At 42.9% G+C, this 25867-nt stretch overlaps 1 protein-coding gene across 1 annotated transcript in view; it reads left to right on the top strand.

Annotated features, from left to right (window-relative positions):
- Window positions 1-25867, top strand: part of LOC143294147 (calcitonin gene-related peptide type 1 receptor-like) — a 154380-nt gene that overhangs the window by 60165 nt on the left and 68348 nt on the right. Inside the window, exons 2-3 of the mRNA XM_076605579.1 lie at window positions 6809-6906; window positions 8726-8817. Coding sequence (XP_076461694.1) covers window positions 6809-6906; window positions 8726-8817 — 190 coding nt within the window. The remainder of the gene's footprint in view (window positions 1-6808; window positions 6907-8725; window positions 8818-25867) is intronic.

Below are 25867 nucleotides of genomic sequence, written 5' to 3'. Positions count from 1 at the left end.
CTGTTTGTCTATCTGTATGTCCGTCTCTCTGTCTCTGTCTCTCTCAGTTTGGGTGGGTCGGGGGGGGGGATGCTCTCTCTCTCTCTCTCTCTCTCTCTCTCTCTCTCTCTCTCTCTCTCCCGTGTGTGTGTGTGTGTGTGTGTGTGTGCGCGCACGCGCGCGCGTTGTGAACAATGCGCGCTGCTTGTTTGCTTGTTTGTATGTTTGCATGAATGTGCAGTGTGACAGGCACACGCTAACCCGTTTTAACCTATCAGGTTTGTTTTCACGATGATATAGCCACTGCCAAGGGATTCATGGACAGCCACTTCCCAGGGACTAATGGACCTAGTTCCGTTGGCATTTTGTTTTCCTGCTCGGAGGCAGCGTGAAATGGGCCATTGGTTCGATCGATTTTCCCGTTTTCGATACGAGCACATCGTTCTAGTAAAATGAAGTGCTGTTTATTCTGCAGCCATTCATCAGGCACCGTCGGCTTCTGCCTTGTCGCTTTGTCCCCGTTAAGAGAATAAATCATGCTGGAGATGTGAAGCTCATGATACAAACTGTTCCTGATCCCTTTATTAATTGGACTATTAACACCCCCTTCCCCTCCCCCCCACCCCCCCCAGCCCAGTAACCCCCTCCCCAATTTGCTGAAGTAATTTGATGTCGGTGAATGCATGTCTCAGCTATTTTAGGCACCCGGTTGTGTTTAATGACATATTTCAGCCAAACATTAATTTGCTACGATGCAGAATCGTCATCTAGTGGACGATAACTCGAACAGAAATTAAAGAATAAATCAACAGACAGAGAAAATGCTTTTGAAAAAAGTGGCTTAGTTATGCTGGATGATATCAACGAAGCCTGATCTGAACTGAAAAGGTGTATTACTTCAGTGCATCGACAGCAGGGTAGTTTTCGTATACTGAGGCACAAGTAAATGCTGTGAGTGTGGGCTGAGTGTTGTGAGGGGAAAAAAAAGTTAACTGGATTCGCCTTCATTACGTTCTGAGTATGAGAACAGAAAACACAATATGGCCCAGTGAAAATTTTGCGTTATATATCAGTGCAAAGCACTTTTACATTTCCTCTCTCTTTATAATGTCCATTAGTGATGTTGTTATCATAATTGATTAATCTGTTCATAAACATAGATAAACCTGTCAGTTTAGCAGTTGGTCACCAACATAAAAACCGATTCATTCTTGTGTCAGAATCACAATAAGTAACCATCATTGAATTTGATCAGATATCTAGTTATTTGATTGTGTGCGTATTTTATTATTTTGAACATATCAGTCACACATTTTGTTTTTACTTTTTGTTGTTTTTGCTATTTGTTTTTGTTGTTTTTTCTGTAATAAACATATGTATTTTCTCACATTTACCTGGGAAGAATAAGGCCTTATCCTCGCATTATCATCAACAACACGTTAAAACTCAGGCAGAAAGTGCACCTTTCAATATGAGGACAACTTAGATGTTCAGAAGTTAAGATACCTCAAGATAACTTACAAGCCTGCCCGTGCGTGATTTACATCGTGATGTCAATGCCATGTTCCGTGTTGATTTTGGCGTGCTTGATTAAGTAGAAAAAACGAAGGGCCAAACCATGCTGAATCCACTATGAGCAGAAAAAAAAACCATGAGACAGAAAACAACATAGTAAGTAGATTTACTAATCAATAAAAGACAACTTCGTTCAAAATACGCTGTCTTGATCTCCCCAAGTGAACGTACTGTCCAGGCTAACTATCAAATCGCAGAAGGTGGCATCCTTCTGAAGTTAACGTACTGTCCAGGCTAACTATCAAATCGCAGAAGGTGGCATTCTTCTGAAAAGAGACTGCAACTCACGGAGTGAAGAAGTTCGTTGAATTTTTTTTGTGAGCTGAGGTAATTTGCTGTGCACGTGCAGAAAAATAAACTAACAGCATAAATAGTTATTGAGATGATTATTCTGATAAACACGGCCATTGCATGTGTGTGCCTTTTGAATTCTATTTTTCCTTTCTTTTTAGTTTAGTTTGTTCATAGCTGTTTTGAACACGATATCATTAGGACTGCAATGAAGTGGACATTCCACTTTGGTGATCAGAGACAGATCTAACATTATCTGTGCGTTTTCTCGTGAATGAGGCAAAACATATTGAAGCGGAAAGTTATATCATATGGACGTGATACGGGAACGTTATAGCAATTACGTTTTGTTCTTGTTTTAGGTGTGTGTTTTTGTTGTGTTTTTTTGTTTGTTTGTTTGTTTGTTTTTGGGGGGTATTGCTGTTGTGTTTTCATTCTGAGACATTTGTCTGTGGTTTGATTTTGCAAAGAAAACGTATAAGAAATAACATAAACCAGATTGCAAAGAAAGGAAAATCAAAAAGGAACAAAGAACAGAATCAGAGCCTGTTGTCAGTTAACTCTAGCGGACATGAAAATTACCTCCAGTGGACCTGCTGACATATAAATAATCAAGAGATTGGATCTCCGGGGGATGTTAAACAAACGAGGAAAACGAGAGAGAGAGACAGACAGACAGACAGACAGATCATCTAATCCGTCCCTGTTAGCCAGGACATGCCGAAAAACAACGAGAGGTTGTGACTGTGTTGTGGATCTTGCTGATTTCTCCCCATGGCTTGACGAGGTTTCCGTCACACGAAACAACATGAAGGAAGGCACGGGGGGATAGGTCACACCAGTCTGCTTGGTGATTGATTCCACACACTCAGGCATGATGACGTCCGCAATTGTTTGTCTCTCTGTGTGTCCGTCAGAGACACGTTTCCGTATAATCGTCGTGGATTCTTTCCATTTCGCCAGTCCTGAGCGAGGAAGAACTGTGTATATCATCGTCCCGTCACACACACTGGAGACTGCAGACAATTTCGTGTGAGATTTGCATTTTTTTTATCCATAGAATTTGTTCCTCTAACTTTATGTCACATAGCCAGGCCTAGCTAACTTATCCGGGTACCCTTTTAATTCTATGGACAAACAGAATGTGTGTGTGTGTGTGTGTGTGTGTGTGTGTGTGTGTGTGTGTGTGTGTGTGGGTGGGTGAGTGTGAGTGTGTGTGCGTGAGTGTGTGTGTGTGTGTGTGTGTGTGTGTGTGTGTGTGTTCTCTCCGCAAATTCCTAGATCGGGCCACAGATAACACAGCCATGCAGACGCAAAATGCAGACAGTCAGAGCTCTTTCTCAATGGCTGAAGCTCTAAATTATGCTTGGTGCCTGTTTGACAAAGGGAGAACCAACGTGTACCACTGCAGAGGATGTACATATTTGGTTACGTGTTTCGAGAGAGAGGAATCCCGAAACAGGTTGTGGTTTCTAAAAATAAAATTTGCGTAAATCGACATTGAAATCAAGTCTGGACCTGCTGCGACTTTCCCGTGGCTGGACCCGCGCAGCACCCTGTGCTCATGAAAAGGGCATAGAAATGCACACCATAATGGATTTTTTTTTTTTTTAAGGGTAGGAAGAAGAAGAAGAAAGCACCACTTTTATTTGGTACGATCTTATCGAGGCAAACTAAAACCTGTCAGCTTTTTTCGGATACCCACTGGCATGTCCGACGTGTAAACAGCGTGCTGAAGTCCTTCGCAGAACATGTTGACTGCTTTTTTTGAGGGGGGGGGGGATGTCGGGGGGCGGGGGGGGCTTGGGGGGGGGGCTGCGTCCAGTGGGACTCTCACAGCCATGTTCGCACTTCCACGCCATCACTTCAAACACTTCAACAGGTCGTCCAAAAAGCTTGCTCACAGCAACAGACGCACTTTCCACTGTTATGTGAAGGTGTCAGGCGTATCCCTGGATGAAAAGAACCACCCCCCCAGTGCCACTGCCTGGAGGGTGAATGACTCGGCTAGTTAGCATGCGTTTGTTGTGGATTTTGCAGTGAAGTCTTTCCAAGTCCAGGAGATCACAGACGAGGGAAACTCTGGCCATTAGTTATTGGATGCGAAGCGCCAAAAGAGGAGGAAAGCTGCCAGAAAACTCTGACCAAAGCTCTTGGTAGCGTTCCAGTCCCTTACGTTTGTCTCTAGTAAGAGTCATGCCGTGTGTGTGTGTGTGTGTGTGTGTGTGTGTGTGTGTGTGTGTGTCCAGCTGTCCTTCAGTTGATGAGGCTATATAACTTTCTGGGACTGACCCCCCTACCCCACCCCCTCCGCCCTTCACACACGCACTGACATACACTTTATTATATCTTTATATATATATATGTGTGTGTGGTGTTTATGTGTGTTTGTGTATGTATACAAAGCCTGCTAAGGCCAATCATGATGATGATGATGATGATGATTTTGATACTTACATAGCGCATATCCTCGGTTGGAAACCAACTTCTAATCGCTTTACAAACACAGAGCCATTTGCACTACAGGCTGTCTACCTAGGTCCGAAAGACAGCTGCCACTGGGCGCTCATCATTCGTTTCCTGTGTCATTCGATCAGGTTTAAGTCACACACACATATGCTCACACAGACATTAAATTTAATATTACACGTATTTTGTTTATTTTCCCACGCCATGAAGACAGCCATACTCCGTTTTCGGTAACCCACATAACGACGGTACGTCCTGGTTTGTGTGTGTGTGTGTGTGTGTGTGTGTGTGTGTGTGTGTGTGTTTGGGTTTTTTTTCTGGTTTTTTGGGGGGGGGGTTTTCGTTTCTTTTTTCTTTTTCCAAACACAATACAGGCACCAAACATATTCGCTTTGATTGAAATATTCATCTTTTATCCGTTCAAAAGACTCTCTCTCTCTCTCTCTCTCTCTCTCTCTCTTGTATATCGGACATTTTAAAATGAGTGTGACGACGCGTGGTCAATAATGATCCATCTCTTGCAATCCACAGATGTTTTCTTGACGATCTAGCTTCATCACTGTGAGTCTAACAACTTCCTGTCCCCCTGCAATCTATCGGAATTAGGAGAAGAGAAAGGGGGTTAATTTGACCCATGTTCCGTTTTTTTTCGGTATGAGGATAAGACTTGCTATGTGGTAATGAAGAGCAGTTTATTCAGCAGCCCTTCATTTCCTGAAGCGCCTTTCGTCTGATCGAACGGTTTTTAGCAGGAGAATAAATCACACTGGGAACGCGGAATTCATAATAAAAATCTAATTGAGAAAAAAGATTATACCGGCCTTGTCCTTTACTCTTTGATCAGCTTGATCTTCTTCAAACAACACACCTTTGCCATGACCTCAAAAAAATTGCCAGTATCTGAACATGCGTGCATTGGCTGTTTTAGGCATCCAGGTGGTTAAATATAAAATAAATGCAAACACCTTTTCAGCCACACAGAACACATCGTTTACCACCACCACCCCCACGCCCCCCACCCCCCTCCCGTCCCCCTCCATCCAGATATGGTGTTTATACGTGCCGAAAGATGACATAAAACTGAATAATCAAATCATCATTCAAAGGAAAAAAAACAGCAGAAGGAGGAATTTCATTTAATGTCTCATCACGCGCACTGGTAACTGTAGTAAAAAAAACCCAAAAAAACAAGAACACAGAAAAGCGACATGTTTAGCTGGTGAATAGGAAACAGCCAGCTCTGCGAAAGATCGCGTGATAATGATAAGCATATTTATACATCGCCTCATGAAATGGTTTTGCTCTAAGCGTTTCAAATTACAGTTGTCCCAACATTTTTAATCATCCATTAAAACATACAGGTTGGTCCAACTAAGTATGCAAACATAACGATTTATGACAAGACATTGCATTAAGAATACGTAACAAACTCAATGTCCTTCAGTCAAGAATACATACTAAACTAAATGCCCATAGTAAACACCCAACACCAGCTTGAACACCCAAAACCACTCGCGTATATTACAACGCCCAAACAATGCAAAGACCAACTATAATTTGTATTTTGTATTTGTATTTCTCTTTTCATCACAACAGATTTCTCCGTGTGAAATTCGGGCTGCTCTCCCCAGGGAGAACACATCGCTATACTACAGAGCCACACTTTTTTTCTTTCTTTTTTTTTTCCTGCGTGCAGTTTTATTTGCTTTTCCTGTCGAAGTGGATTTTTCTACAGAATTTTGCCATGACCAACCCATTTGTTGCCGTGGGTTCTTTTACGTGCGCTAAGTGCATGATGCACACGGGACCTCGGTTTATCGTATAATCCGAATGACTAGAGTCCAGACCACCACCCAAGGTCTAGTGGAGGGGGAGAAAATATCGGCGGCTCAGCCGTGATTCCCAGCGCGCTCGAATGATCTCGCTTCCAAGGCAGACGCGTTACCTCTAGGCCATTAATCCACAGCCAAAGTCAGTCCCACTCTCCCACCTTCCCCTCCACACAACACCTCAACAACATCTCGGGAGGGAAGATGAGGTACCCCCACCCCGATAAAGGATGAACACCCATCTCGGAAGGGAGGATGAGGTACCCCCACCCGATAAAGGATGGACGCCCATCTCGGAAGGGATGATGAGGTACCACCACCCCAGCAAGGGGGATAACCCTATGTTAGGAGTTACAGAAACGTTCATCTCGGATGGAAAGACAGCAATCCATATTACATCCTGAGGACAAAGGGAAAAAAAAGCACAGCTCAAATTCAGTTCATTATCGTCATTGTGCATAAGAACATCGAAGCTACTTGTGTCATTAAGTTTTCCATCTTCATTTCAGTTAAGTGTTCTGAATTTTGTTAGATCTTTATTGAGGGTTCTGACTCTGTGTGTGTGTGTGTGTGGGTGTGTGCGTGTGTACTTGCATGCGTGTGTGTGTGCTTGCATGCTTGTGTGTGTGTGTGTGTGTGTGTGTGTGTGTGTGTGTGTGTTTCAGAGCGGGGTTACCGGATGTGCACGGAGAACGGAACGTGGTGGACCAACCCCACCAGTGGCCACGAATGGACCGACTACACGGCCTGTGTGCCCATGCAGGTCAGGGTTTTAGGGCCTATTGCTGTTGTTGACTGATCAGCTGGTGTGGCGATTGTGACTGATTGTGAGGTGGAGGTGTTAGGGCCTACTGCTGCTGTTGACTGATCAGCTGGTGTGGCCATTGTGACTGATTGTGAGGTGGAGGTGTTAGGGCCTACTGCTGTTGTTGACAGATCAGCTGGTGTGGCCATTGTGACTGATTGTGAGGAGGTGTTAGGGCCTGCTGCTGTTGTTGACAGATCAGCTGGTGTGGCCATTGTGACTGATTGTGAGGTGGAGGTGTTAGGGCCTACTGCTGTTGTTGACAGATCAGCTGGTGTGGCCATTGTGACTGACTGATTGTGAGGAGGAGGTGTTAGGGCCTGCTGCTGCTGTTGACTGATCAGCTGGTTTGGCCATTGTGACTGATTGTGAGGAGGTGTTAGGGCCTGCTGCTGCTGTTGACTGATCAGCTGGTTTGGCCATTGTGACTGATTGTGAGGAGGAGGTGTTTGGGCCTACTGCTGTTGTTGACAGATCAGCTGGTGTGGCCATTGTGACTGATTGTGAGGTGGAGGTGTTAATGCCTACTGCTGCTGTTGACAGATCAGCTGGTGTGGCCATTGTGACTGATTGTGAGGTGGAGGTGTTAGGGCCTGCTGCTGCTGTTGACAGATCAGTTGGTGTGGCCATTGTGACTGATTGTGAGGAGGAGGTGTTAGGGCCTGCTGCTGCTGTTGACAGATCAGCAGGTGTGGCCATTGTGACTGATTGTGAGGAGGAGGTGTTAGGACCTACTGCTGTTGTTGACAGATCAGCTGGTGTGGCCATTGTGACTGATTGTGAGGAGGAGGTGTTAGGGCCTGCTGCTGTTGTTGACAGATCAGCTGGTGTGGCCATTGGGACTGATTGTGAGGTGGAGGTGTTAGGGCCTACTGCTGTTGTTGACAGATCAGCTGGTGTGGCCATTGTGACTGATTGTGAGGACGTGGTGTTAGGGCCTACTGCTGTTGTTGACAGATCAGCTGGTGTGGCCATTGTGACTGACTGATTGTGAGGAGGTGTTAGGGCCTGCTGCTGCTGTTGACTGATCAGCTGGTGTGACCATTGTCATTGCTTATGAGGAGGAGGAATTTCGTTCAATGTCCCGTCACACATATTGGTGATTGTAGACATTTTGTAAGAGTATTCTTCTTCTTTTTTCTTCTTTTTTTTTACGTTTGGGTATCATCGTTTAGTCAAAAACATCCAACGTTCTCAGTCACTTGAGACGACACACACTTTCGTGCACGTAATGCTTCACTGATTGTGAGCACAAAGCACAAGTCACATGAAATGTCACATTATTTCATGTACTCACACGGGCACACAATCTTGTCTTGGTTGGTTGGAGGGTTTTTCGCTCCTAGCGAGGAACTGCTTGATCGATGATGGTAGATTTTGAATTGATGCTTGCTCGTTCGGTAGGTTTGTTGGGTTTGGTTGGTTGTGTGTGTGTGTGTGTGTTTGAACGGTTTGAGGTGATTGTGCATGAATGAGTATAGCTGCTTGGTTGGTAATGTTAGATTTGCTTGCAGGTGCTTTGGTTTGGTTGGCCGATATGAGAGAGAGAGACAGACAGACAGACAGAGATTACCGACATTGTCTGAAATCGATGTTGATGATACTTGATACTTGATGAAATGATACTTGATAGGCTGCTTGCGTTGATGATGACGTTATGGTGACTGCTACGTCATGATGATGACGTTGCCTGGACGACTAGTTGATGACGTTGTTGCTGATGACGCGCGATGCGGTGGTTTGACGATGACACAAGTTGATGACGTGGTGTGGGCAGGACTTCCACGTGCTGTACGTGCTAGGCACGGTGTGCAACAGCCTCAGCATTCTCCTCCTCCTCCCGGCCTGCATCATCTTTCTGGCCTACAGGTAAACATCGTGCGCCCTTATTGTAAGAGTGTGTTCTCGTGTCCTTTCTTTCTTTGTCATCGTATTCCTCCTACTTGTTTCCATTTTTTTCTGCTGTTTGTTGTCTGTTTGTTTTATATATTCCCAGATTCATTATTTTTCCCTGAGTGAAATGGGGAAATGGCCAAAGGAAGGAGGTATTGTGTCTGCTGTTTTTGTTTGTTTGTTTGTCTTTGATATTCCCAGATTCATTATGCGTCTTGCTTCCAGTTATCTGGTGTTTTTCGTCTGTTTGTTTTATATATTCCCATATTCATTATTTTCCCCCTGAGTGAAATGGGGGAATGGCAAAAAGAAGGGGTTATTGTGTTTGCTGTTTTTATTTGTTTGTTTGTTTTTGATATTCCCAGATTCATCACCTTTTTCCTGAGTGAAAAATATTTTTTTAGAAAATGGGGAAATGGCAAAACTAAAGGGGATATTTCTTTAAAAGTAATTTATGCATTAATCTATTCATTTGTCTACTTATTTATCTATTTATCTATTTGCGCGTTGGGTTACGCTGCTGGTCAGGCATCTGCTTGGCAGATGTGGTGTACCGTATAATAATTTGTCCGAACGCAGTGACGCCTTCTTGAGCTACTGAAACTGAAACTTATCTATCTGTTTATTTATTTATTTATTATAGTGTTCATTTATTCATTAATTGATTTGTTTGTGTGTATTTTATTTTTTGAACTGTTCTCTCAGTCCCCCCCCCTTCCCCCCTCTCTCTCTTTCTCTTTCGCTTTCTACGTCAACTTAAGCTACCCTGCTTTCTTTCTCTCCTCTCGCTCTCTCTTTCTCTCTTTCTACCTTTCTCGCATTCTGTCATTCTCGCATTTCTTCCACCCCACCCCTCTCTCTCTCTCTGTCTCTCTGTCTGTCTCTCTCTCCTGCTCCCCTCTCTCCACCTCTCAGTCTCTCTCTCTCTCTCTCTCTCTCTCTCCCTCTCTCTCTCCATTTCTCTCCTACTCCCCTCTCTCTCTCTCTCAGCCTCTCTCTCTCTCTCTCCTCTCTCTCTCTCCCATCCCACCAGCTATCATCCAGGCACGTGGCACATTTACTTTCATCAGCCATTATTATGACGTCACTCGTTACCTCCAACGATTTGGACTTTGCACACCTCTGTCACACCCCTGAGTCCCCTCGCATCACGCATGGAGCCAGCCACGGCCTGCAGAGATGTGGAAGCAAGGATACACACACCTTTACACAGAATCATAGTGGTTTTCCTACCCTGCGGGGAGGGTGCCGCCTCAAAGTCACAGTTCGAGTGTGCGCAGTTGTCTGGGTCCGTCAGCGCGTGTCAAACTATTCTGGTGTTCGGTCGCTTACATCACAACTTCCGTCAGGTTTTCGTTCGTGGTCTTTCGTGTGACTGGTCAGCGTTATATCACAGGGCTTGGGCCGGAGTCTCAGGCAAGATCTCTCTTTCAGCTCTCGTATATGAAATGGAAGTTTTATGTCCCAGGGGGAAATACCGGATCCTTTCACTCAGCTTTTTTTTTGTTTGTTTGTTGTTGTGTTTTTTTTTGGTTTTTTTTGTTGTTGGTCGTCTTGGAACGGTTTTCTAGGCTTTGTACGTTCTTTGTTCTCTTCTGGACCTTACTGGGCATAGCCAGACTATCAACGGTATTCATGTTAATGGTGAAATACCAGAGATTGATCTAATCTTTAATTTGCGCCAACAGCAAAGTGAGAACTGTATGATCAATGGTTTCTCCACTGGGTCTATGACTCTCAAACTAGGAGGCAAGATTGCACTGGCACCTAGCGCAGAAGTTTTGGGGGCTAGTTGCCATTGAGGACCATCCCAAACCAACTGCCATAAAGCCGTCTTGGCTGGGAGAGTGAGGATGTAACTTAGGCAAGACACTCCACAATAGCTAGGACAGGAGGTGCCTACTTTGCTGCTCTGATGGTCATGGTCGGACACGGTTATCATACATGTTAATGTAGGAACTTATTGTACTTTACTTTGGTTTCCCTGCGAGATATAACGATAGCAACATAATGGTGTTGCACCGCAACGGCATTGTCCCACGTGGCTGTTGCTCCCATGTCATGTCATGATCTCCAGATGCCCACCCTTCCAACTTCGCCCTTCGGGTTTTAGCTTTATAGTGTGTTCCGTCCTTCGACAAAAACGCGCAGACGTGTGGTCTTTTGCGATCAGCTGATCAAAGAACAATATGATTTCATCCAGCCGAATACAGATTAAGTTAAGAAGCAGAGGCAGCAAATGCTGATCCTCGCAGAGTAAGAGAGAGGGAGGAAAGGGTCTGGCAATTGTCTGAGGAGGCCATTGCAAAACCAAGGAACGGCTTGTGAATGTTTCTGATTTCTTTCTTTGTGTTACTTCTTGATGAGCAAACAAAGAGCTGAGCTTTGTTAAAATGCTTTCACTTTTTATCAGTGAAAATTATAAGATGCGAGATCAGGCGGAAACTAGAAAGATCTTGGGAAAAGACCGATTTTCAAAGAGAAACCCAAACTCCTGGGTAAAAGGAGAATATTCTCTTCTGAGATCCCTCTGATTTGCGGCATGCATTTAAACAAATGATTACCTCCATCAGTAAGGAGATTATTTCTATCAGCTTGTTTTTTGTTGTTGTTTTTATTAAATTTTGTGCAATTGTCGGCTGTAGGCCTCGGGCAGATTCTGGGTGGCGATCCGGGAATATTAAATGATCTTTCTCCAATGGGAAGAAAGCAGCAGTTAGCTTCATGATATCTATGAAAAAAACATTGAAGAATTCCCAACTGTCAAACTTTTTTTTCCGGTCACAGGCAATGGAATAGGAATAAACCACATAAATGTCAGTGTCGATATTTACCGCGATCAAGATCCGGGGCTTGTTTGTTGTTTTTCTTAAAGAAGAAAAAAAAAAAAGCTTTTCACCGTTTGGAAATAAGAAAGTAAGAAATCAATATTTGGCTGTGGATGTGTTCTCGGAAGTTATCAAATATGATAATAACGTTATCCCAGATTCAGAGAGAATAGAAAAAAAAACGAGTAAACTGGATAACGTGGCGCTGAGGGAAGTTTGCGCTTTTATGAAATGCCCTCTTGACGAACATAACCGTATCAGTTCATGCAGATATTTCAGTAAAGCACCCTTTGATGCAATAACTGAAATGGAAGAGAGGGGAAAGGATAGATCGATAGAATAACACAGAGGTGTGTGTGTGTGTGTGTGTGTGTGTGTGTGTGTGTGTGTGTGTGTGTGTGTGTCCACCCTTCACTGAAGGGGGAAAGCAAGAGGCCTCAGTCTTTATCTACAAAAAAAAGAAACTTCTTCTTCTTCTTCTTCATCTTCTTCGTTCATGGGCTGCAACTCCCATGTTCACTCGCATGTACACGAGTGGGCTTTTACGTGTATGACCGTTTTTACCCCGCCATGTAGGCAGCCATACTCCACTTTCAGGGGTATGCATGCTTGGTATGTTCTTGCTTCCATAACCCACCGAACGCTGATATGGATTACAGGATATTTAACGTGTGTATTTGATCTTCTGCTTGCGTATACACACGAAGGGGGTTCGGGCACTAGCAGGTCTGCACATATATTGACCTGGGAGGTCGTAAAAATCTTCACCCTTTACCCACCAGGCGCCGTCACCGTGATTCGAACCCGAGACCCTCAGATTGAAAGTCCATCGCTTTAACCTCGCGGCTATTGCCCCCGTCCAAATAAAGAAATGATTTTGTTTGGTCTTCACCTTTTCGTGTTTCATAAAAGCATGGCACGAGAGGGAGAGGCGAGTTAAGGAGAAAACAGTATGTGAGAAGGAAAATGACAGTCCCGTTCGCAGAACTACAAGTGAACCCTCCATCCATTTATGTTGTTGTTTTTTTAAACACTGCTGACCGCAAATACCGCAACAGGGCTTTCATCATGTTGAAAGCAAACCTGTGTAAAGACTAAACGGGTTAACAGCCGAGCGGTTCAAGCGTGGGATTTTCGATCTGAGGGTCCCGGTTTCGAATCCTGGTCACGGCGCCTGGTAGATTTTGGCGATCTCCCATGTCAACTAATGTGCAGACCTGCTAGTGCCTGAACCCCCTTCGTATGTATACGCATGCAGAAGTTCAAATACGCACTTTGGAGATCCCACAATTCATGTCATTGTTCGGTGGTTATGAAAACAAGAACATACACGGCATGCACTCCGCCCCCCCCCCCCCCCCCCCCACACACACACACACAGCACCGAAAAAAAGAGTATGACTGCAATGCAAAAGCGGTCATACACGTGAAAGCCCACTCGTGTTTACGAGTGAACGGGAAAGTCTTAGCCCAAAACGAAGAAGGAAAAGACGTTTCAGACAAGACTCCATATTGCAGATCAGACCCCAACTTCGCGGTAGCTCTGCAACACTAAAAACCGCCCTTTTTTCTTCTTCTGTTTTTTTCTGCCCCGTCATATGTATCGTTTCAGTGGCATTACTCCCACGCCTCCCATTCCGTGTCCCCCATACACAGCCACACCCAGATTCGCCTCTCGCAGTCACAGCGTCGGCAATACACCAGTGACCATAGAGGTTAGGTCGCCAGGAGGCCACACACTAGAGGAGACCCTGCACTGCTGACGAGTCACTTCGGTGGTGTTCAGTCGTGCCTGTTTTGATATGATGTACTTAGGACATCACCTACTAAGCCCCTTACTGACGACAATAGTTGCTTAGTCGCGAAACCAGGCTGACTGAGTGTCTCCCCCAGAGTGAAGACCGACACCACGTCTCTACCAACAAGAGTCCCCCTTGAACCCGCCGACGCCGAAGACCTTAAAAGGATTCACCCCAAGCAGGGAAGTGAGGGAGGATCGAAACTCGGGTCGCCATGAGAGCAGAGCATGAAAGGCCGTAGAACGCTGGACAGTTTTTTTCATATAATCATAGACAAAGTTAGAGGATGATCATTACGATGTTGCGATGGAGATCCGTTTTAGGTTTTGGACTCCGTGACAAGGCTGCACTCTACGCTTCCTCTCATAATGATATCCCGGCGTTTACCAGGCCCGAGAGATACAGACACTTGCAGTGTTGGCCAGGAAAATAGAGCAACGCACCCAAAGACGCACCCGTGAAGTGTATGACACTCGACTGTGTGGTCCCAGTCTTCCCATTTAATTAAGCCCAAAGCACACTCAACTCTGGGTAGGAGCCGGTCGCGGACCAATAACCCCCAACTATTTGTATTTGTATTTATCTTTTTTGTCACAACAGATTTCTCTGTGTGAAATTCGGGCTGCTCTCCCCGGGGAGAGCACGTCGCTACACTGACAACGCCACCCATTTTTTAAAATATTTTTTCTGCTTGCAGTTTTATTGTTTTTCCTGTCGAAGTGGATTTTTCTACTGAATTTTGCCAGGGACAACCCTTTTGTTGACGTGGGCTCTAAGTGCATGCTGCACACGGCACCTCGGTTTATCGTCTCATCCGAATGACTAGCGTCCAGACCACCACTCAAGGTCAATGGAGGGGGAGAAAATATTGGCGACTAGCCGTGACTGGAACCAGCGCGCTCAAATTATATCGCTTCCAAGGCGGACCTGTTACCTCTAGGCCATCACTCCACTACGCCGGGAATCGATCCCGCGTCCTCCCAACCGTAAGTACGAAACGCTGACCACTTGGTCACGGCGGCTGGTGATTGATCCGAAACCTAATTTTCCATAATCAGCATTTCAGTTTGATTGAACGGAGAAATTTGCTTCACTGGAAAAAAAAAAATTAAATAAAAGCTGGACATATAAAACTGAATCTGACGTCAGGTGTTTGTGCCGGATGTTAACCATGTTCCAGCAATTAATTGGATAGGGATAATAAAGAAAAATACTTAACAATGTGAGATATGGTGTGCGTCGACATTTTTTTTTTTTAAACTTGTTTGAATGAAGGGAGTGGGAGAAAAAATTGCAACGCTTCTGTCGCTCAAATGTCAGCAAATAAAACCACACTCTTTTTTTTTCCTCAAATGTTACACAAAAATAGTTCTCTCAGTCACCTTCTGTGTGTGTGTGTGAAAAAGCTGGTCCTCCAAATTGATGGAAAGCTAGATGCTCAGACACGCACAATCTCTCTCTCTCTCTCTCTCTCTCTCTCTCTCTCTCTCTCTGTCTCTTTCTCTCTCTCTCTCTCTCAATCTCTCTCTCTCTCTCTCTCTCTCTCTCTCTCTCTCTCTGTCAATCTGTGTGTGTGTGTGTGTGTGTGTGTGTGTGTGTGTGATCATATTCCTTCTGCAGGACTTCTTTCTGTTGTTGTTGTTGTGGTTTTTTTCTTCTTCTTTCTCCCCTTTCCCTTAAATATACTTATGTTGTTGTAATTGATGTAGATTAGCAAGGGCAGATTGGAAGATTGGGCCATGCCTAAAATCTTAATCCTTGAATAAAAAAACGTTTTGAGTTCTGAGTTCTCTCTCTCTCTCTCTCTCTCTCTCTCTCTCTCTCTCTCTCTCTCTCTCTCTCTCTCTCTTCTTTCTTCTTTTCTTTCTGATCTAAGAATCATTTGTGCATGATGAACTTATGTTGTTCAACGCTTTTTATATATTTTATTTTGGTGACATGATTTGAAATTTATTCATGTAATGTTGTGCCTTTGTATTGAGTGTTCATTTTCCCTTTTCATGAGGGCAGGACGAAAACAAGACATTTGTGCTTATTCCGTTTTTCCCTCAATAAGAAAGGTTCATTCGTTCGTTCGTTCGTTCGTTCTCTCTCTCTCTCTCTCTCTCTCTCTCTCTCTCTCTCTCTCTCTCTCTCTCTCTCTCTCTCTCTCTCTCTGCATGTCTCCCCCTCTCTCTCCCCTTTGTCAGTCTGTCTGTCTGTCTGTCTTTCTCTGTGTGTGTGTGTGTGTGTGTGTGTGTGTGTGTGTGTGTGTGTCCCCCTCTCTCTCCCCTTTGTCTGTCAGTCTGTCTCTCTGTCTCTGTCTCTATCATTCTCTCTCTGTCTCTCTCTCTCTCTCTGTCTCTCTCTGTCTCTGTCTCTCTCACACACACACACACACACACACACACACACACACACACACACACACACACACACACACACACGGCTTTCTCTCTGTCCAATAAAACATGCCTGTATCTTCCTGTGTCGAATGCAAATATATTCGGAACAGCTGAGGAAAGGGAAAGCTGGCCAGTGACAAGAAGAAGAGAGAAGAAACGACGAGGGATGAAGGGGACAGCGGGTTTCCGGCGGAATAACGATCACACGTTGGGAGTGAAAGTTGTCTGCCCGTTTCCCTTCTTGCTTGCTTTTTGTTCTTCGCGTTGCTTCTTCTTATTAATGGTGCTTCTTCTTCTTCTTCTTCTTCTTCTCTTCTTCTTCTTCTTCGTTGGGTTCTTCTTCTTTGGGTTCTTCTTCTTCTTCTTTGAGTTCTTCTTCTTCTGTAAATTCTTTAAATTATTCTTCTTAAAAAATTTTCTCTCGTCTTCTTCTTCTTCTTCCTTCGTCTAGGTTCTTCTTCTTCTTCTTTTTCTGTAAATTCTTTCAATTCTTCTTAATTTTTTTTTCTCTCGTCTTCTTCTTCTTCCTCTTTAAATTCATCTTCTTAAGATTCTTCTTCTTCGAATTCTTTTGCGTCTTTGAATTCTTCGTTAAATTCTCTTTCTTAAAATTCTTCTTCTTCTTCTTCTTTGAATTCTTCTTCTTCTTTAAATTGGTCTTTAAATTCATCTTTTAAAATTCGTCTTCTTTAAATTTTCCTTCCTGTGTTTCTTTTTCTTCTTGTATTTTATCTTGTTCGTCTTGTTCTGCTTCGCTTTGTTCTTCAAGTCTTGTTCTTCCTCCTCCTCTTCCTGCTTCTCCTCCTCCTCCTCTTCTTCTTCTTCTTCTTCTTCGTCTTCTGGTGTTTCTTTTTCTTCTTGAACTACTTCTTGCTCGTCTTGTTCTCCTGCTTCACTTTGTTCTTCATGTCTTGTTCTTCCTCCTCCTCTTCCTCCTCCTCTTCCTTCTCTTCTTACTCCTCCTCTTCTTCTTTTTCTTCTTCTTTTTCTTCATCTTCTTCTTAGTACTACTACTACTACTACTACAAGTAAAAGTATTTCTATATTTTAATACTCTCCTCCTCTTCCTCTCGTCTTTTCCCCTCTTCTTCTTCCTCCTCCTCCTCTTTCTTCTTCTTCTTCTTCTTCTTTTTCTTCATCACCTCCTCTTCCTCCTCCTCCTTCTCTTCCTTCTAAACCATCTCTTCCTTCTCCTTCTGTCTTTAGAACCTACATGGTGTGTGTGCCATGCATGTGGCAGTAGGTTTGTGGCATCCAGCCAGTGTTTGAAAACAATCACTTGGATATTGTCGCTTAGAAGGTAGGAGAGGGGGGGGGGAGAATGAATGGTGAGTTGGTTGAAACCGGGTATGTGGAGATTCAGTTTCAGTTTCAGTAGCTCAAGGAGGCGTCACTGCGTTCGGACAAATCCATATTCGCTACACCACATCTGCCAAGCAGATGCCTGACCAGCAGCGTAGCCCAACGCGCTTAGTCAGGCCTTGAGAGGAAAAAAAAGGTGAATAAATAATAGATAAGCGTACATAAATAAGAATATAAATACATAAATAGATAAATAAATAAATAATAATTATAGTATGAAAAAAAGGTAGTAGTAATAACAATATTAAATAAATAAATAAGACAACAATGATGATAAATAAGCAAATAAATGTAAAACATGAAGACACACATTAACACATACACCCACACATGCATAACAGATGTGCACAAAACATGCAGTTTCACATGGTGGAGAGTGGAATCAAATATGAATATTTGAAATAGATATCTAAGTACAATTACAGAAAATCATTTAACCCTTTCACGGCCAAACTCACATTTTATGCACAAACTAGGTAGAGGATACATGTCACTGAAAGGTGACCAGATCATAGGTCTGTTATCCATGAACCTACTGCTCTTTATGTTCAGCGGTAGGATAAGCCATATTTTCAACACATCACAGGAGGAATCCCCTGCTATTCCTAGACACCATCTTTTCTGTGTTGATAGTACAAGGGAATTTTGCACTCCAAATTGACTGGCGTTGAAAGGGTTAATGAACTTCGTAGAAGAGAAGTCGTTAATCTAACAAGAGAAACAACCGATAATGAATGTACACTAAACATTAAAAAAAACTTTCCTTGGTTTTGTTGCAGACATCACTTCTCTCACCACAGACTGGATGGCCTTTTTTATGACAATGAGGATGGATATTGGCTAAACGTCATAAGGCCAGACATGGCAGCTATTTTTAAAACAGTTTTATTCTAAATTCCGAGTGTTATTATAGGTGGATATTATTAGATATCACCCAGGATTCAGAAAAAAAATGTATGAAAAATTACACTCTTCATGCACCGGTTGCCATGGAAACGATTCAAAATGGCCGACAAACACAAAAAATTTAAAGCCATATAACTACAAAACTATTATAGGTATGTCAGTTTTTCTTTTTGTTTTTGATTTGTCATTACCTGAACTCACTCTCTACGTTGGAATAGCATTATATCTAAAATATTGAAAAGAAATTATACTTCCTGTTCTTGATTGTTTTTAATGAACAGCTGACAAAAGAACTTTCACTTTGACTCGGCTATCCTAACGTAGAAAATGAGTTCAGGTAATAATAAATCAAGAACAGATAGAGAGGCCACTTTGAATCGTTTTCATGGCAACCGGTGCATGAAGAGTGGGTTTTGTTTTTTTGTTTTTTGTGTTTTTTTTTTGTTTTTGTTTTTTGTTTTTCTTTAACTTTTGTGAATCCTTGGTGATACCTAACAATATCAACCTATAATAATAATGGGAATGTAGAATAAAACTGTTTTTAAAATAGCTAAAAATAGCTACCATGTCTGGCCTTAGATGCTGTTCGTTCTTTTCCCCCACTTGAATTCCATCCTGATAATGACACAAAGTGTAAAAACACGACACAGCCTCATCAAGGTATGTAACTGCAAAAGTCATGGTCGGGGTTTAGGAAAATAATAATAATAAAACCCTCGTAGTTAAACAACTTTTAAAAACAGAATAACAACTGCGTAGGTTTGGAAACCAAATATAAACAGAGGAAGGACAAAGTTATTGCTGGTTTCGGCTTCGTGCTAAGTGCAACGTGTAAAATTCGGGTCGGAGAACACCGCTCCAAAAAAGACATTCCGAAATTTGAGTATACTCTGTACCGTCGATTCAATGAATCTTCGATGTTCATTTTAGTTAATTCAGTATCCACTTCAGAATGTTTATATGCAGAAAACACGTCGCTGGTGCTGATGGAGGGGGGGGGGGGGTACAGTAGTTATAAACCAGTATCTAGAGCAATCAGACCAAAATTAAGAAAATGGTCACGGAGATATATGCCACTCTAGATAGATCAAATATGTGAATTTTCAGCCTTCAGATGTTATTTCCCTTGTTTTGATGAAGTCATCAGTGACGTCACTAGAAACGTAAGTGCTACGTGTGGATGCGGTCAAGCGGACAGTGAGTGTAAGCGAGTAGACAACGGCCCTGCTGAGATCTGCAACAACTCCTGGTGACGCTAACAAGGAGTGCATTTTACTTACTAAGGCTGGTGTGGACGAAATGTCGAGCTTGCAGACTGTTCAAAGAAAGAAACAGTGATGGTAATTATGATCGACAGTGACTTAACCCTCCCATGGTAAAAGATGAAGCCTACATCAGTCGCAGTTTAATGTTATCCTTATTCTCTTTGAGAGAAAAGTGTGCGTGTGTGGAAGAGGGGAGAGGGAGAGAAAGGGGGCGGGGGCATCCTTCCTTTTATTTCAAATATATTTTTCATAATTGTTTCCCTTCTTGCCTGGATATAGTGTCCATCGTCGTCTCGATTCGTGCTTTTATGCCACAATAATATGTGGACATGTACTGAAACCAACTGGGTCTATTCCCCCAAAGCTGGTCGCACTCGGATTTGTAAGCCTTTGTAGTGGAGGGCTTTAGGAAATGGTTCGCATTTTTTTCAATTTCCTGCTCCACACACAAAAAAATCAACTCGAGATTACTTAAAGACAGCGGCGTTGGTGGAAGTCTGAGATAAGGGCTGTTTTCAAAATAATTTCCGTGGACAAGTCTGATGTCTTCTCCTGCTGTTCTGTTTACATATCTATATGGGATTTGAGCTTTCAAAAAAAAAAAAAAAAAACGTGTTCCTGTATCTTCATCATCATTTCTCCGTGTTTCGTGTTTTTGGTCGTACCCGTTTTGTGACCAGCTCAGAAACGGACGTTTTTGTTTGTTTGGTTGGTTGTTTTTGTTGTTGTTCTTGTTGTTGTTTGTTGTTTGTTTGTTTTTGTGTGTGTCTTTTTTTCTGCTGTTTTTAAGAGCACGAAAGCGCTAATGGAAAGCTGACAACGTTTTGCATGATCACAAAAGAAAAGAACAAAAAGACCTAGGTGTTTTGCGAACCCCTCCCCCAGGCCGCGGACCATTTGCTGTCAGCAGCTTGTTTCCCTGCCGGCCGGGCCGTGCTAATCAAGGCACAATGAGGTCGGCCTGCAGCCGTCCCCCCGTGCGATTGTCACGTGCTGTGCTCAACAGTGACGAAGTTCCTGAACGGGGGGCGGAGCTGATATTGGTGTGTTTTACGAGGATCTCTGTCTGTCTGTCTGTCTGTCTGTCTGTCTGTCTGTCTGTCTCTCTCTCTCTCTCTCTCTCTCTCTCTCTCTCTCTCTCGGTCTCTGTCCCTGTCTCTCTCTGTGTCTTTCACGCACACACACACACACACACACACACGCACACGCTAGCGCGCACGCGCGCACACACACACATGTACACACACACACACACACACACACAACACACAGAGTAAGTATGTGAAACCAGTAATTCTTTGAAATCCCTGAAATTTTTAGTTATTTTGTGTAACCAGTCACGAGGTTTCATGAAATCACTTCAGTTCTTAGTGATTTGATGAAATATCGAAATGCATAGGTCATGTTATTTCACGAAATAACTTTACATAACATGCCTAAGCAAAACTGAAATGAATCATAAGAATATGTCAGTGACTATCTTAATTCCATCTAATATCCTAAACGCATACCCAGGAAAGGTCACATTAATAAAATTGCTTCAATTCTAAATTTTCAGAAACCTTTCATCCTCATGCTTTTCTAATCATCTCCCTCCTGAAATCCATCCATCAAATCTCCCTTTCTTTCTCCTCCTCTGTCTGTCTGTCTGTCTGTCTGTCTGTCTGTCTGTTTCTCTCTCTCTCTCTCTCTCTCTCTCTCTCTCTCTCTCTCTCTCTCTCTCTGTTCCCACCTCTCTCGATGCAATAATTATATTAAAGCAATCAAAATGCATCAAATAATTGATTTTGCCCTTTAGCAAATTCCACGATTTCCCTAAAATCAGTCCAGGTATAAAACAACAATATTTTCAAATAAATAAGAACTGGCCAATCGGTTGAAGATTAGAATGGCATACCCAGGAGGGACACAATGGAATTTCATACCAACATATCTAAAAATCTGTATATAAAAAAAAAAGTACCCGTCCGTTTAAATCAGCCAGCAAAACTTATCTTTGTCGAGAATCTGACATTGTTCTGCAGGTGATTCATTAGACTTTGAAATTGTCACTTACATCAATCATTAGACTGGAAACCTAAGCGAAATGCAATATATATATATATTTGTATATATATATATATATATATATATATATATATATATATATATATACATATATATATATATATATAATTATATATAATTATATATATTAGGTTTCCAATTGTATGTTTGCAGACACAGAGAGACTGCAGACTGACAAGAGAACAAAATTGGAGATATTCAGATTAGTCCAAGATTAGACTGAGTGTGCAGCTTTAGAAATGAAGCAGAAAGATGGGCTGGGGTGGGGGCGTGCGGATGGGGCTGGGGGGGGGGGGGAGTTGCGAAGGGAGGTTATATAGGCCTACTTATTAGCCTGGTAAAAGGGTGTGGGAATGTAAATGTCGATCGTGTGTGTGTGTGTATGTGTGCGCGTGTGTGTGTGTGTGTGTGTGCGTGTGTGTGTGTGTGTGCGCGCGCGCGCGTGCGTCTGTGTGATTCATCTGTCCGTTTTTTTTTCCCTGAGGTTCCCACTTGCCTGCTTCGTGACGTATCGAGGGGCTTGTTTTAGAGCAGGGACTGACTGACTTATCTGCTCACCTTGTATCTGCCCTTCAATTGTGATGGTGTAGACGCTAGATGCGATGATGTAGACGCAGATGATAACCATGAGGTCCTTTGTTGCGTCAGTTCATTGCACGTAAAAGAGGTCCCATGGCAACAGAGGAATGATTGTGCCAAGTCCTGCAGAAAATACCCACGTCGACAGTTGATGACATATTTCACATTTGACAAAGAAAGACAATGATGAGTGGCTGTGGCTCAGTGTAGATGCTGGCAGGGAGTTTGACATGAAACGCTCCGTGGTGGCACGAGACCAGCACAGTGAAATACTAGACAAAGACGAGGCAGCTATTATAGACGTTAACTTTGTTGGCTTTCCCACCATGAGTTGGCCCCAGAGTTAAGCAGACGGTGAAGAGAGCTGAGGGCATTGTGGTTTGTTTTTTTTAACTTTGAGTTGAAAGCTTAAAGTGGTGACTTGTTTTTATTGTTTGTTTGTTTTGTTTTGTTGGTTGTTTTTTTTTACCCTTGTAGTAGGTATTAACGTGGCGATAGCCTTGAGATGGCTCTAAGCACCATATTTTGATTTGATTTGATTTGAGCTGAGGGCATAGCTGGCTGTTCTTGTTTTATCTGTTTTATCAATGTGTTTGCATTGCAGCAATCATTGCATCTGTTGACAAGCTAAGCTCATTGTCTGTATTTTATACAGAACATTGTACGGCACACCTTTTTTTTTCAATATTCGTCTTTGGTGCTATATTATTTCCTACCACCGTTTTAATTTATGTCGCATTGCCTCTGGGAGTGATGGCCTGGAGGTAACGCGTCCGCATAGGAAGCGAGAGAATCTGAGCGCGCTGGTTCGAATCACGGCTCAGCCGCCGATATTTTCTCCCCCTCCACTAGACCTTGAGTGGTGGTCTGCACGCTAGTCATTCGGATGAGACGATAAACCGAGGTCCCCTGTGTAGCATGCACTTAGCGCACGCAAAAAGAACCCACGGCAACAAAAGGGTTATTCCTGGCAAAATTTCTGTAGAAAAATTCACTTCGATAGGAAAAACAAATAAAACTGCACGCAGGAAAAAATACACAAAAGATAGGTGGCGCTGTAGTGTAGCGACGCGCTCTCCCTGGGGAGAGCAGCCCGAATTTCACACAGAGAAATCTGTTGTGATAAAAAGAAATACAAATACAGTACAGCTGATGTAGCTCCAATAGTCCAACCCCTGCAATGACAGGAGACAGAGAGAGAGAGAGAAATGCGTGGCGCTGTAGTGTAACGACGCGCTCTCCCTGGGGAGAGCAGCCCGAATTTCACACATAGAAATCTGTTGTGATAAAAAGAAATACAAATACAAAATATATACACCAGGACAGGTTCTACGATCCTAAGGACAGCATAACGGTACGGGGACAAGGTAAGACACGGTGACAAACACGACTGAGACCCTTGGGGTGGTCACCCCAACACACACACACCTAGGGGTCCCCCCCACCAAGACCCCTCCCACCCACTCCACCCCCCAGCACCCTCAAACTCATCAGCGTTAACTGGAGACACTCATTTCCCCGTGTCCTGTCGAGGGGAGCGCCTCACCGCCTGTGCTCTTGTGTCTCATTGGATTACCGTGTTTGACTCAGCTGAATAACTTACAACGTGCAGCAAGTTCCCTTCAACTGAAAGTCAACATGTGTAAGATTACTATCATTGTATTTAGAAAGGGGGGATATTTAGGTTCACGGGAAAGATGGTTTTATGATAGCATTACAATGCCTGTTGTCAATGTTTATAAATATTTGGGGATAAATTTTACTACACGTTTGAGCTTTGTTTCTGCTTGTAAAGATCTTGCTAGCAAGGCCAAAAATGTCTTATTGTGTGTTATAAAAAGATTATCTTCGTTAAATAACACTTCTCTACAATTGTTTTTGAAAATTTTTGATGCTCAGGTACAACCCGTCATGCAATATGGTTCTGAATTATGGGGTCTGCATAAAGCCGCGTTGGAATGTGAATCTGTGCACTTGTTTGCGTTGAAGAAATTTCTAGGCGTAGATCTGCGTACACCTAATGATCTTGTTTATGGTGAAACAAATAGACATCCGATATATATTAACTCTGCTATACAGTGTATACGTTATTGGCTTAAGTTGTTACAAATGGAAGATTATAGAATACCTTATAGAGCTTACAAAATGTTGTATGAGTTAGATATTAGGGGAAAGAGAAATTGGGTCACAGATGTACGTATTTGTTTATTTAGATATGGATTTGGTGATGTATGGTTGAATCAAGGTGTTGGTAGTATAAATCAGTTTGTAAGACTTTTCGGCAACGCTTGATTGATTGTAGATGGCAGGACTGGAATTACCATATTCAAAACAGTGAAAGATTTAGCTTCTATAGAACTTTTGGACATACGCATGATGTTAAACAGTACTTGGTATGTAACATGGACATGTATTTGAAGTATGTAACAACAAGATTTAGGTTAGGTGTGTCAGACTTAGCTACACATTACTATAGATACAGAGATTTTACTGACAATGATTTAATTGGCCCACTATGTAAAGAATACAAAGAAGACGAGGTACATTTTGTTTTTCGTTGTCCAGCTCTTTGTAGAATTAGAGAAAAATATATACCACCTAAGTACTATCGACAGCCATGTTTATTCAAACTGGGTTTATTATTGTCATCCACGAGACATACTGATATATGGAATCTGGCACTGTTTTTACACCAGGCATTTAAATTTCGGGATATCGTGACATCTTAAGATGCTGTACTTCATTGCAGCGTTAATGTAATATGTGTACTTATTATGGTTGGTTATATATTTTCATTTTGTTTGTTATTACTTATATTGTCACTTACCCCTTCATAAGGGGCCTAGGCCTATTAATGAATAAATAATCTGAATCTGAATCTGAATCCTGTTTCTGTCTCTCTCTCTTTGTATTGATATATCGGTCTCTCTCAGTCTCTGTCTCTGTTTGTGTGTCTCTATGTCTCTGTCTCCATCTGCATTTCTGTCTGTCTGTCTCTCTGTCTCTCTCTCACTCTTTGTTTCTTTCTTTCTTCTCTCCTTCTATCTGTCTGTCTGTTGACTATGTCTCAGCAGAACATTGTACGGCACACCTTTTTTTTCAATAATTGTCTTTGGTGCTATATTATTTCCTACCACCATTTTAATTCATGTCACATACATTATATACACCAAGACAGGTTCTGCGATTCAAAGGACAGGATAACGGTACGGGGACAAGGTAAGACACGGTGACAAACACGACTGAATCCCTTAGGGTGGTCACCCCAACACACACACACCTAGGGGTCCCCCCCCCCCACCAAGACCCCTCCCACCCACTCCACCCCCCAGCACCCTCAAACTCATCAGCGTTAACTGGAGACACTCATTTCCCCGTGTCCTGTCGAGGGGAGCGCCTCACCGCCTGTGCTCTTGTGTCTCATTGGATTACCGTGTTTGTGCGAGCTGATGGTCTCTCCATCTCTGTGCCAGTGTGTGTGTGTGTGTGTGTGTGTGTGTGTGTGTGTGTGTGTGTGTGTGTGTGTGTCCCAGTCTCTCTGTGTCTCTGTCTCAGTCTCTCTCTCTCTCTGTCTTCCTGTTTCTGTCTCTCTCTCTTTTTATTGATATATCGGTCTCTCTCAGTCTCTGTCTCTGTTTGTGTGTCTATGTCTCTGTCTCCATCTGCATTTCTGTCTCTGTCTGTCTCTCTGTCTCTCTCTCCCTCTTTGTTTCTTTCTTTCTTCTCTCCTTCTATCTGTCTGTCTGTTGACTATGTCTCAGCAGAACATTGTACGGCACACCTTTTTTTTCAATAATTGTCTTTGGTGCTATATTATTTCCTACCACCATTTTAAT

The sequence above is a fragment of the Babylonia areolata genome, chromosome 19, assembly GCF_041734735.1.
Source record: "Babylonia areolata isolate BAREFJ2019XMU chromosome 19, ASM4173473v1, whole genome shotgun sequence".
In the NCBI taxonomy this organism is placed as follows: Eukaryota; Metazoa; Mollusca; class Gastropoda; order Neogastropoda; family Buccinidae; genus Babylonia; species Babylonia areolata.
The sequence above is the reverse complement of the archived record's forward strand: the minus strand, read 5'-3'. Positions and strand labels throughout refer to the sequence as shown.